Below are 12,759 nucleotides of genomic sequence, written 5' to 3' on the forward strand. Positions count from 1 at the left end.
CCCAGATGTGTCATTTTAGATTCTCCAAGTCAATCCCAGACAACACTATGTGGAGCAGAAATAAGATTCCTGCTGAGGTCTTCCCAAATTACAGACCCACTGAATTGTAAGTAAATGTGAAAAACAAAACTTTCTAAAACTTGAGAAGAAATATGAATAATTCTATAACCACTAAAATATTGAATTGGCAGTCAAAAATTCACCAAAAATATTTCAGGCCCAAATGGTCTTATTGGTGAATTCTAGTATCAATTAAATGAAAGAAATAATTCCACTCTTATTAAAAACTACTCTAGAAAACAGAAAATAAAAGCTCCAAAAATTTATGAGACTGTATAACATTGGTTTCAAAATCCAACAGTTGTGTGAGGAAAAATTATGATTTCATCTCATTTATGAATACAGAAGGAAAACAAAAATCCTAAACAGATGTTATCAAACCAAACCCAGTAGTACAAAAAACAGAGTACACTATGACTGATTTTATTCTAGGAATTCATGGATGGTTCAGCATTAGCAAATTAATTCAACATAATAATAAATCTACGGTGAAAAACATGACACTTTACATAGATGCTGAAAAGACCTTCAACAAGCTTTAACATTCATTCCTGTTAAAAGTAGAAACACTCAGCAGAAATTTGTGGACACTTCCTTAATGTGAGCACGCAAAACACACGAGTATGTAAATATGATTCCCAAAGCCCATCATCTAACTGAACAGGGAAAGAAGCAAGATGAGATCCTCTGACTCAAGGTCAGAAACAAGGTGAGACCCTCACTATCACCCTTGCTATTCAACACTGTCTTGGAATGTTAGACAATGCAATCAGAAAAAAAAATAATAAAGGCAGAAAAACGAAAACTATCTCTATTTGTAATGATGTGGAAGTAACGTTGAAAACTCTAGAGAACTGATGATAAAACTAATTCAGACAATGAAGTAGTTCAGCAAGATAGAAAGTATAAAATTAACACACAAGTAAAAAGCCTTCATATAGGTCAATATATGGGCCAGCTCAGTTAAAAGATATATAAGAAAAAACATTTATAAAAGATCAAATACTTCTGAGTAAGACTAATTTCCTTTAGAAATTTAAGGCAATTTCAATAAAAATATCAATTTTTTTTTCTAAATCTAGGCAAGTTGATTCTCAAATTCACATGGAAAAATAAACATGCAAAAATAGCCACAAAAACCCTGGGAAAATAGAAGTGGAAGTAGGTGGAGAAGACAGCAAAGTGGCCACAAATTACTCCTATCCTTGAGTGTATGTCACTTTGCAGGTAATATTGCTGTTCTTTCCAACAAGAGGAGTCTATTTCTCTACCCCTTAGACCTGGGGTTGGCTGCATGAACTGCTTTGGTCAATGGGATATTGTCAAACATGTTGCCACCATGAGATTTGAAAAGTGCTAAAGCTTTGGAACTTAGCTTTTTGGAACCTGAGACCACATGATCTTAAAAGCAAAACAAATTAAAAACTTCCTCTGCATTCAGAGAAATCAAAACTAAATACCACTTCTCATGCATGCCATTTGCAAAATTTCAAACACTCTATTTTGACAACACATTCTATTGTAAAGCTGTGGAGAAGTAGGCGTTTTCATATACATTGCTAATGGGAAAGTAAAATGGTACAATCCCTATAGATGGGGGCAATTGGAAATATCTAACAAAAGTATACATATATTTATCCTTAGACCTAGAAATCCCAGTTCTAGGAACTTGCCCTAAGCTATACCTCCAACAACACAAAAAAAGCATTTGTACATGATTGTTCACGACAGCATTACTTACAATAGCAAAATATTGGAAGCAACTTAATGCCCACATTGGGAGACTGGTTGAATATGTATGATACATAATGGAATTTCCTACAGCTGGGAAAAAATAAGAAAGATCTCTGACTAGCATAATTTCAGGATATATTGTTAAGTGAAATAAAAATCCAGATGCAAAAAAAGTTCATAGTAAATTATTTTTGTGCAAAAAGAAGAAAAAATAAGAATATGTATTTGCAAAAAGAAACAGAAAGGGGAGTTCCCATTGTGGCTCAGTGGTTAACGAACCCAACTAGTATCCATGAGGTTGTCGGTTTGATTCCTGGGCTTGCTCAGTGGGTTAAGGATCCAGTGTTGCCATGAGCTGTGGTGTAGGTCACAGATGTGGCTTGGATCTGGGTTGCTGTGGCTGTGGTGTAGGCTGGCAGCTATAGCTTCAATTAGACCCCTAGCCTGGGAACCTCCATATGCTGCGGGTATGTACCTAAAAAGACAAAAAACAAAACAAAAAAACGGAAACATAGAAAGGATATGAAAATAATGAAACTGGTTACCTACAGGGCTAGATGGAAATGGAATGGAAGGGCTAGAGATGGGAATAAGGCTTTTCTGAGTTTATCTTTTTACGTGGTATTTCACATGGCATTCTAAACCATGTTAATGTATCATATATTCAAAGAAGCAAAATTGCCAAGAATGAGAGAAACCCTACAGCTAAATACAGAGACAAATTTAACTCTATTTCGAGCAGATAACATAACCACACAGAGAGGAAAAAAAGAAAAAGACTTAATCCAAGTGATTTTGAACAAAGTATTTTGATTATATAACCTAAGTGGGACATATTCTAAGGACAAAAACAAAACAAAACCGAAGAAGAAATTTTGAACTTCACTTGTTTGTGGTGGGGTGGTATAGGAATTCCATATTGTGTTGTAGGCATTGTAGGACTCAGCAAATGAATATATTTATTAATGGTTTTTGCAACCCTGGTTCACCCTGAAGGGGTAATACAAATCAGGAATAGGGAAGGAGATAAAAGCTAATTCTAACTAAAATTAGAGATATCTGTAAACATTCATCTTTTAAAAATGAAAGCTCGATGTCTTGGCTCTGTCTGTTGACAGAGGTTAGATATGATGACACTCCTGCAGCAATAAACACCGCTAGCACCAGAATCTTGGTTTCTAAATAAAATCCCCTATCAATTGGCACCTTAAAGACATCACTAATTCCATAGCTGAGATAGGGAAAATAGATGATTCACCTGGAATAACCTGTTCCATAAAGTTAAAAACGATTAAAAATTGATGGGAAAAATCAGCTTGAAGGGTCCCTCACTGGCCAAATCTGTAATAACTTGAGTATCAAAATGAATAATGACAGGATTGGATTATAACATACTGATTAATAAAAGAATCCATGAGTCCATTTCCTATTAGATAAAACCTAAAAAGAGTGGGGAAGATAACCTTTCTTCTTCTTCTTCTTTTTTTTAGGGCCACACCCAGGGCACATGGAGTTCCTGCCGGCCTACACCACAGCCATAGCAACAACAGATCTGAGCCCCGCTTCTGTGAGCTACACCACAGCTCAAGGCAATGCCAGATCTCTGACCCACTGATCAAGGCCAGGGATCAAACCCACATCCTCATAGATACTATTTGGATTTGCTTCCTCTGTGCCACAACAGGAACTCTCCCCTCTTTTTATTTTAAATGGAGGAATACCCACTAACAACAGTAGAAGGAATGATAGCTATTTTTTAATTACCATTTTATACTCACCATGATAACTAATCAATTCAGGCAAGAATTATCAATGGCTGCTAAAAGTTTTGGGTATATGAATAGTCAGTCACATGGTATCATAGTATCTCTCTATAGGTAACTTATAAATCACATGGGGGAAGGTACTTTTACAAGGGAGAAATCTAGAAGATGCCACCTGAACTAAATAATCAAATTTAACATCACCAATAAAATATTTATTACTATCACACGTATCCATGAATGGGACACATGAAGGACACAACATGATCTATGTTGTATCATATCTGAAGAGTTTAATCCGATTCTAGCCATATAGAAACGGTTTGGACAAATCCAAATTGAAGTGTACACAGAAAAAGCCAGCCTCAGTTTTTCAAGGACAAGGAGGGAGGGAGGGAGGGAAGGAAGAACCCAAAAGGCTTAAGAACCGTTAGATTCAAAGGAACTAAAGCAGCAATACAAACAAATGCAATGTGTGATCTTTGGTGACTCTAAAAGCAATGCCTGAAAAAAATGAACAAAATCATAAATCCAACTAATTTAATTCAGCACAGGAGCAGATCAAAGGAGCAAATCATACAATCACCTCAATACGTGCAGAAAAAGTATTAGATAAAATTCAATACCCACTCATGATTTTTAAAAACCTCTTAGCAAAGCAGGAATAAAATAGAACTTTCTTAGTCTCATAACGATTATCTATGGAAGTTCCCTCTGTGGTGCAGAGGGTTAAGAATCTGACTGCAATGGTTTAGGTCACTGGGGAGGTGTGAGTTCAGTCTCTGGCCCAGCGCTGTGGGTTAAAGGATCTAGCTTTGCTACAGCTGTGGCTCAGATTCAATCACTGGCCCAGGAACTTCCACATGTCACAGGGGCAGCCATAAAATTTAAAAAAGAGTATCTATAGAAAAGTCTGTAGTAAATACTACGCTTTCTGACAAAACGTTAAACACTTTCCTTTTGAACTTGGAAAGAAGAATGCCTCCAACCATCCCGTCTATGAAAAATCGTAGTGGAGGCACCGGCCAGCATAGCAAAACCAAAGAAAGAAAAGGTACACAGATTGAAAAGAAAGCAACCAAACTATCAGTACAGGCAAGATTGTATATACAGAAAATTCAAAAGAATATACAGATAACTTATTTAAATGTATATAAGAGTTTAATTGGGTTCAAAACAAAAAGTTTATTTCTACATACCAATAGCTTTTTCAAAATACCAATTGAACACTCCATTTATCATACAACAAAAATAGCATATACATAAGAATACATTTTAAAAAACATATGCAAGACCTCAGAGAAAACAGAAAACTTTAAGAGGCATTAAAGAAGATCTAATTATAAGCTTGTGGTTTCAAAGACGCCTCTTTACTCCATTGTAAAAATATGTATTTTTTCCTATTTGATTCATAGAATTAAAAGCAATTTCCAAGAAAAGTCCAACAGGTTTTTTTTCAGAGGGGGGTTGAAATTGACAAATAATAAAATTTCCTTGGAAGTTTCAAGCCAAGTCATTTCTAAAGAAGAAAAAATAGAAAGACTTACTTTTCCCAAGTAGTAAGACTTACAATAAAGCTATAGAATTAAGACAATGTGCCATTGGCACAGGGATAGACAACGAAACTAATTAAGCAAAACAGCTTTAAAACAGATGCAAGCACATATGGATCCCTTATGTATAAACAAAGGAGGCTCTTTAGAGTGGTGAGGAAGCAACTGACTTTTCAATAAATGGTGCTGAGACAACTGTTTGTGGGGGAAAACATAAAAATTAGGTTCTTCTCTTACACTAGTCACAAAAAATCAATCCCAGTTGTCTTTAAAAAGACCCAGTGAGAAAAGCAAATTTATAGAGTTTTTGGAAGGTAACAGACAATAATATCTTCACGACGCCAGGGCAAGAGAGATTTTAAGAAGACACAAAGAGCACAAACCAGAAATGATTCAAAAACTTGAGAAATGGAGAGACCATATACAAAGAGACCATGGCCAGACCATGGATGGTGATAGACCTCTGATCCATGCATCCGCAGTAGTCAGGCAAGGAAGCCCCCCACCCCTGCCACAAGCAGCCTAGAAAAGTCAGGACTTGGGCCATTCTGCAGCTCCCCAACTTCAGTCCCTGCTTCCAACACAGGACCAACCAGAGAAAGTCAAATATATTTCCCAGATGAACCACTTTGAAGAGGCATGGCTTCTAGTTAGCTGCTTGTATCTGGCTTCTCCATGGCAACAGCCACCATCAGAGCAGCCTGGAAGACTTCCCCTGAAGCCAACATCCAGCTTTCCCACTCCCCTGCCCGGAGTCTCTGACGCAGGTCAATGACAGTGGCTGTCTCCGTTGCTATAGCAACCTTGGAATAACTAGCCTCCACTTGTTCTCATTTGGATGGTCTTCATTTATTTCCCCCCCACATTAAGAACTTTGCTCATTTAAAGCCTCCCTGAAGAAAGAAGACAGACAAGCTCCAGAGCAGAAGATATTTGTCTGTTATACAACCAACACACGTCCATAGCACATTGAAAAACCAAAAAAAAACCCGTGGGGAAAAAAGGACAAACCATTGAAAAAATGGGAAACACACTTGCACAGGCACTTCACAAGAGAGGATGAAAACGGTCACCAAAAACTCTTAAGCCTCAGGAGGATGCCAGCACCCTGTGCAGGAAGCAGAGCAGCCCCCTCATTCTCCCCAGCCTTGCACCCCCCACCCAGACACTCAGGGAGGGTGACTGACAGGTCCTAGGTACGTAGCAGAAGCAGCATTGGGCCCCAGCCAGGCCCAGACCTCTGTCCCCCCCACCCCCACCCCTTTCCCCCTGGGGGCTCCCGGGCAAGTGCTTTCCAACTCTGGGCCGGGGGTTCTCATCTGGGGAAAGTGAAAAATCATCCTTAAGATCCTTCTCCATTTAAAAGGCTCTGCCTTTCCGAACAACGGGAGGAAGGATGATCCAGGCGTCGGAAAAGAGGGGCAGAGGCACAAGCTGCTGATCACCAGCTCAGGAGAAACCCAAAGTCCGGGCTGGTAGCCCACTCAGAACAATCAGGTCACTAGCAGCAAAGAGCTTGGGCAACCCTTTAGAATTCATCATCCTACCATCCGCCTTCTTCCGCCCTTTTAGCAAAAACAAAGCCCATGTATTAACCCAAATGTGCCTACCGAGAGTGGTAGTCATGGCACTGGAAAAATCAAAGTCCAAGGAGGTAGGACTTGCCCAAGGCCACACAGCACAGACAACTAGAATCCAGGTCTTTGTCATTCCTTCCCAGCCACGGGGCTGTGCCCGCCCCCTTCTCACCTGTCCCGAGAGCGGCCTCTCACCGCACAGCCCTGGGTGCTTAAGCCTGAGCATGCCAGGCTGCTGGGTTCCACCTGTGCTTCTTGTGCTGGTGAAAATTCCTCTCCCAACCTCCCCGCCAAAGCAACACAAGACACCGGCACGGCTGACCCATTGGCTGAACTCTGAGCAGGAGGCAGGCTCACCTTGCCCCAGCAGCAGCAGCCCCAGGAGGAAAGTGCGCGGCCACAGCCCCATGCTGGAACCGTCCAGACGTTCCGGGTCGTGGAGGAAGCGTTTCCGCAGATTGTTGGGCTCTCACACTTCCTCTGGCTTTTATGCTCCTCTGTCGCCTGATAGGGCAACTGTCATAAATTTTACTGTTTTCACCTTTGAAAGGGGCAGTGGCCAGCTGTAAATGATAAACATTAATATTTAGGCAGGTGCTTTCTCAGGGTAGATGGGTCAAAGATGGGTGGCCTGTTCTAGACAAAGGCATCAGAAGACTAGGACCACACAGTCCCCTTCATATCACCCTCCAGGACGGTGAGTGCCCAGAAATTGCCAGTGTGGGGCACTGGAAATTGCAGGCACTGGGCTGGAACACCAGGTCGGCCACACCTTAGCTTAGCCCCAGCTTTCCCGCTGTAAGCTGTGGAACTAAAAGCCATGAAAGGAGTGAAAGTACTTTGTAACAACTGTGAACCAAAAAACCACCTCCAAATGTGAGCTCTCTTAGTGGTAAATGGGATCCCACTGTGTCTCGGGAACTCTAGGTTCTGTGGTCAGCCTGGTGCAGAGAGGTCTTTTCTGACCACCACCCTGCCCCCAACTCCCAGGGCCACGAGCAGCAGGCAATGCTGGGCTGAAGTTCAGGCCCCATATTTTCTGTCTGCACGTGGAATGGACAGAGACACTCCAGAGAAGGGAGCCATGAGCTCATTTGATGGAATCAGCAGTTTCCTTTGGGCAAACGAAGTCAGAATGCTAGGCTGGGTCTAACCTGGGCAGCCTGAGCTGGAGTTTAAAGCCTGAGTGACAAAACAGCCTTGGGGGTGAAGTTGAAACTTTCCCCACTAGTATCAAGGAACAATTGCCTTTGATTCATAGAGCAAATATCTTTAAATCACCCTTGCCTTTTGGCCACCCTTGTGGCAGCAAGGATGAGAGCCTGATGTCCAAGATCCAGCTGGGAGTCTGGAGCTGGTTTCCATCACCCAACCTCAGGTCTTAGTCTGTTGACATTTTTCTCAGTTGCTTCAAATCAGAATTCGAGTTGGGTTGTCTTAGGTATAAAGTGAAGACTAAGAGAGGGTGGCCCTTTGTTCCTGGCTCCCCGAAATTAGGATGTTGTCCTCCCCTCTTATCTGCTAAGAAAAAAATGTGGCTTTTGGGTGACCACTGATTTAGCTATGCCAAAGTCTCAGTCTCAGGGCTGCATGGAAGTCCTGGACAGCCTGGCAGAGAGCAGCACTCAAGGCAGAGAGGGAAGAAGTAACCCAAGGTGAGTCTGCAGGGGCCATTTGAGCAGAGATGCTTCTGAGCATCTGCCACTTGTTATCTTCGCTAAATTGCCCACAAGCTCTGCAAGACCCAGAGCTGCTGTTCTGCAAGGATGTCACGAGTCCACCCAGCTCCAGGCCACCAACAGTTCTGAGAAGCGTCCCTGAACCTGCTTGGGCTGAATGAGTGTTCACAGGTCCTCACTCAAGCTTGGGCATGTGGTGGCGTGGTGGGAAGCATGATGGGAAATGAGCAGAAACAGCTCAGCTCTGCAAACCGTGTATTCACTTCCATCTCTCACTGCTTCTCTGCTTGACCATTATGGCCCAGTGGGACTGGCACACAGACCATCCTCTAGTCTCTTCTCCATTTAGAAAAATTGAGAAGTGACTTAAAAACATCCTTAACCTTTATGTGGCATTTTTTGTATAGGACAGACTGCATTCCTTCTTAGATTAAAAAAAAAAAAAATCTTTTGGAGTTCCCTTTGTGGCTCAGTGGTTATCGAATCTGACTAGAAACCATGAGGTTGCGGGTTCGATCCCTGGCCTTGCTCAGTGGGTTAACAATCCGGTGTTGCTGTGAGCTATGGTGTAGGTCACAGATGCGGCTCGGATCCCACATTCCTGTGGCTCTGGCATAGGCTGGCAGCTACAGTTCCAATTAGACCCCTAGCCTGGGAACCTCCATATGCCACAGGAGCAGCCCTGGAAAAGGCAAAAAGACAAAAAATAAATGAAAAATCTTTTGAGTCCTGTCAGTGCATCAAGGAATTCTCATCAACTGTGAGGCAGTGGGGGTTTCTTAGGCACTCTTGTCAGCCTCTGTGGTGTGCTCTTTACATGTGTTAGCTTAATTAGCACCAATTACCCATGGGATCTATCAGAAGCTGTGAAAACAAGGAACAAAGAAAGGACTTATTAAAAGTCAGAGACAAACTTGAAAAGTTTAAACTTTTGTTCTCTGATTTTTGCCAATAAAATGTCCTAAGAGGACACATCTTAAAGAAGAGAAGATGCTTCATTTCAGATTTTAGCAACACTCAGCAGATGTTCCTTCTGGGAAAGGCAGCGGGGGGCGGGGCATGAATTCAAATCTTTTAGGGATGGCAGTCAGTCCATGCCTTGGCCAGAAGGCATCTTGGTGACTGAAAAACCTGAGTGTGTGTTGTCCAAGAATCCACAAGAGGGCACTAGACCAAGCCTCAGCCACAGGGCCCCTGTGAATTAAAGCAACACCCACTTTAGAAGAGTCTTTTTCAAACTGGGGGTTATAATCCATTATTTTCTCATGAATTTAATTTGGCAGATGACTGGACCATTAAACACACACACACACACACACACCAAAAAAACTTAAATAGGATCTAAAATAACTGAGAGCATCGCACATAGTTAGGGGTAACTCATGTTTTGAGAAACTTTCATTTCAGCTGCATGTGGTGATGCAACGTGTATTTCTCAACACAGGTCACAGTAAAAACAAACAAACAAGTAAAAACCACTAACTCACATCAGATCCACGAGGAAACCCCTAGACCTTGAGAAAAGAAAAGAGATTGTTTTTTTCTTCCGGGGAAGGATGGAACATATACCAAATACCCATGTGTGAGGAAGTGGAAGCAGTGCCCGCGATTGGATCTGGGCATTGGGAAGAAGCACAGATCAAGCTTTTGAAAGGTTGTGAGCAAAGAGTAAGTGAAATTGTTCTCTTCAACAAGGAAAACCGAGGAGTTCCTGTCGTGGCTCAGTGGTTAACGAGTCTGACTGGGAACCATGAGGTTGCGGGTTCGGTCCCTGGCCTTGCTCAGTGGGTTAAGGATCCAGCGTTGCCATGAGCTGTGGTGTAGGCTGCAGACGCGGCTCGGATCCTGCGTTGCGGTGGCTCTGGTGTAGGCCAGCAGCTGCAGCTCCAATTCGACCCCTAGCCTGGGAACCTCCCTATGCCAAAGGAGAGGCCCAAGAAAATGGCAAAAAGACAAAACAAGGAAAACCGAGTCCCTGGCTCCTGGGTGAGCTCTGCCAGTGTGGTGGAAGCGTGTGCCAGTAGCCCCTCATTTAGGACAAGTACCCAGTGGTGCTGATTTTACGAAGACTCAGAGCTAGAAGAGGAAAGGTATGCGTTAGGGCTGTGGGAGGGGTGGAACCAGGAGTGTCTATTAGAATACTCAGCACGGATGCCTGTGAGCCCTGAGAGTGGTTTCAGCTTTTCTGAAGCACCTGCTGGCCTTCATCATGATGGCCTCGTATCACCCACTCCCGCATGGACATGGTCCCATGTTCCTGGTGGCCTCCGGAGGGAGAGGTTGGGCCTTTCCCTTCCTGCCATCTCGGCAGGCAACCCCAGAACCCCTCCCCGCCAGAGCACCTAGCTCAGTGTTCCGCAATACGAATCCCTAACAAATCTTCATTCGTTGGGTGAATATTCTCCAAGGGCAAAGAGAATAACCAAGCCTGCTTTCTCCAAGATCCTTCCCAGCCACAGGACCAAAAGGAGGCTTAAATCAGGCATTGTCCAACTGGAACATTATCCAGACACTAGTGTTCCTGTGTATACAAAACACAAAACCTATGTATACACACACACACACACACATACATGCAAAACACTGTCCAATGCAAGTAACTGAGCAGATTTAGCTTCCTTCGGGGTGGAGGATTTTCTTATAATCAATATACTAAAGATAAGAAGATTTTAATTAAGGAGTGAGAAAGTTGACAAAATGCAGAAGGGACCAGCGATGTATGGCTAGGGGAAAAAAATACAATTTTCAAATAGCACAACCTTATTAATGATTTAAAAAAAAAAAAAGGGTGAATCCCAGGAGAACATACACTCCATGAAACCTGGCCTCCTTGTTCTCTGCTATGTCCCCGGCAGCTGGCAGGTCACCTGTTGTAGCAAGCATTCATTAAAGATTGGATGAGTAAATAAATGAATGAAAGAAGGTTGCTCAGGTACTAAGGGTAGAACCTGGCATGCCTGCCCTCTGCACCTCAGCCCCGGAATGGCCAAGATCAAGTCAGAGAGGCTCGGCATAGCAGATACCAACAGAAAGCCCAGGGCTCACGTCTCCCTTCTAAGAAGGAGACAGGTTGGCCAGCATGGCCGGTAGGCACTGAACACAGGAGAAGCTGTGTGCCGGCTCTTCCAGAGCTGAGATCCCACAAGGAAGGGCTTGGGGGGGGTCCCCTGGGGGAGACTGGGTGTGAGACACCCACTGGGAAGAGGCAACCCAAGCGGACTATGCTACGTGGCCAAGCTTTCCCTTATTCGATTCCTTTCGCCTCCTGTGAGAGCTATGATCTGCTCTTCAGATCAAAGGGAATAACCCAAGCCTCCTGGTCTTTCCTGGGGATCTCACATGCTTCCGACCTTGCTGGGAGGCTCCTGGCTCCCACGGCCCTAACCATCCTGGCCTGACCCCACACGCCTCCCTGGCCTGTGTTCAGAGCAGCCCACTTGCCAAAAAAGGCTTCTCCTGGACCAGGGGTGCTGGGAAGGAAGAGAGGCTCTCTACCACCAGCCAGGGGAGCTTACCAGCTGGTGCTGTCCCTCCATCCACACGGCAATCCAGAATGGGGCCTCTGGGCCTTTGGCTGGGGGGCAGAGGATGGCTGTGGCCTGGCGTCACCGGCTTGCTGTGGGGCTGGGCTGTCAGCCATGCCCACACACACTGTACGTGGTGTTAATAGCTCAGGAATGATGATGATGGTGCACAAATGTGTTTGCTTGGCTGGCTCCCTGTTTACCTTTGATGGGCACCACCTGGGGAGAAGGCTGTGCGGTGGGCGGGGAGCACGGGGGTGGCAGTTGACTGGCCTTCTGTCCCAGGTGCTGATGCAGATGGGCTTGCCAGACCAGGCGGGGCCTGGCAGGCAGATCTGCGCTGAGTTCCAGCCGTCAGGACAGCCAGGTTGGGCTCGGGCACAGCCCTGAGGAGTTTTGTCACCCCAGGTTCTGTTTTCCAGGGAGCACCTGTGTGCCTCTCCAAGGCACTGCTGGTCAGCCTGCCGTTCTTCTTTCCTTGATTCTGGAAGGACCTTGTTAATAAGTAGAGGGTGATAACCAATTATACCCCAGAAGAGAAAACCTGAGGAAAAGGATTTTCCAGTTCCTAATTACCTCCATTCTAATCGCTGCACTTTTTCCATTCTGAAACATTTCTGATTCTAGTAAGCCACAGAAATGTTTAGAAACTTGCCCCCAATCACATAGAGAGCATGTGGTGAGGCCAGAATTTTCTTGGCTGTACCCAAAACATGCAAAAGTTCCCAGGCCAGTGATCAAAACTGTACCACAGCAGCAGCCTGAGCTGCACCAATGACAATGACGGGTCCTTAACCCACTGAGCCACCAGGGAACTCTGAGGCCAGATTTTTAACACTGGTTTTTCTGCTCCAAAGGCCGACCCTCTT

The 12,759-nt window shown here is 44.1% G+C and overlaps 1 protein-coding gene across 2 annotated transcripts in view; it reads right to left on the bottom strand.

Moving 5' to 3' along the window:
- The window catches only part of PLB1 (phospholipase B1), a 135,314-nt gene extending 123,287 nt beyond the window's left edge, over positions 1-12,027 (bottom strand). The window contains exons 1-2 of one of the 2 annotated variants that reach the window (XM_021087673.1): positions 11,882-12,026; positions 7,045-7,250 (exon numbers count right to left, since the gene is read on the bottom strand). In XM_021087673.1, coding sequence (XP_020943332.1) covers positions 7,045-7,096 — 52 coding nt within the window. In that variant the 5' untranslated portion in view covers positions 7,097-7,250; positions 11,882-12,026. Of the gene's footprint in view, positions 1-7,044; positions 7,251-11,881 lie in introns of both variants that reach the window. The other variant, XM_021087674.1, reaches the window with a different exon arrangement.

Source organism: Sus scrofa, chromosome 3 (assembly GCF_000003025.6).
Source record: "Sus scrofa isolate TJ Tabasco breed Duroc chromosome 3, Sscrofa11.1, whole genome shotgun sequence".
In the NCBI taxonomy this organism is placed as follows: domain Eukaryota; kingdom Metazoa; phylum Chordata; class Mammalia; order Artiodactyla; family Suidae; genus Sus; species Sus scrofa.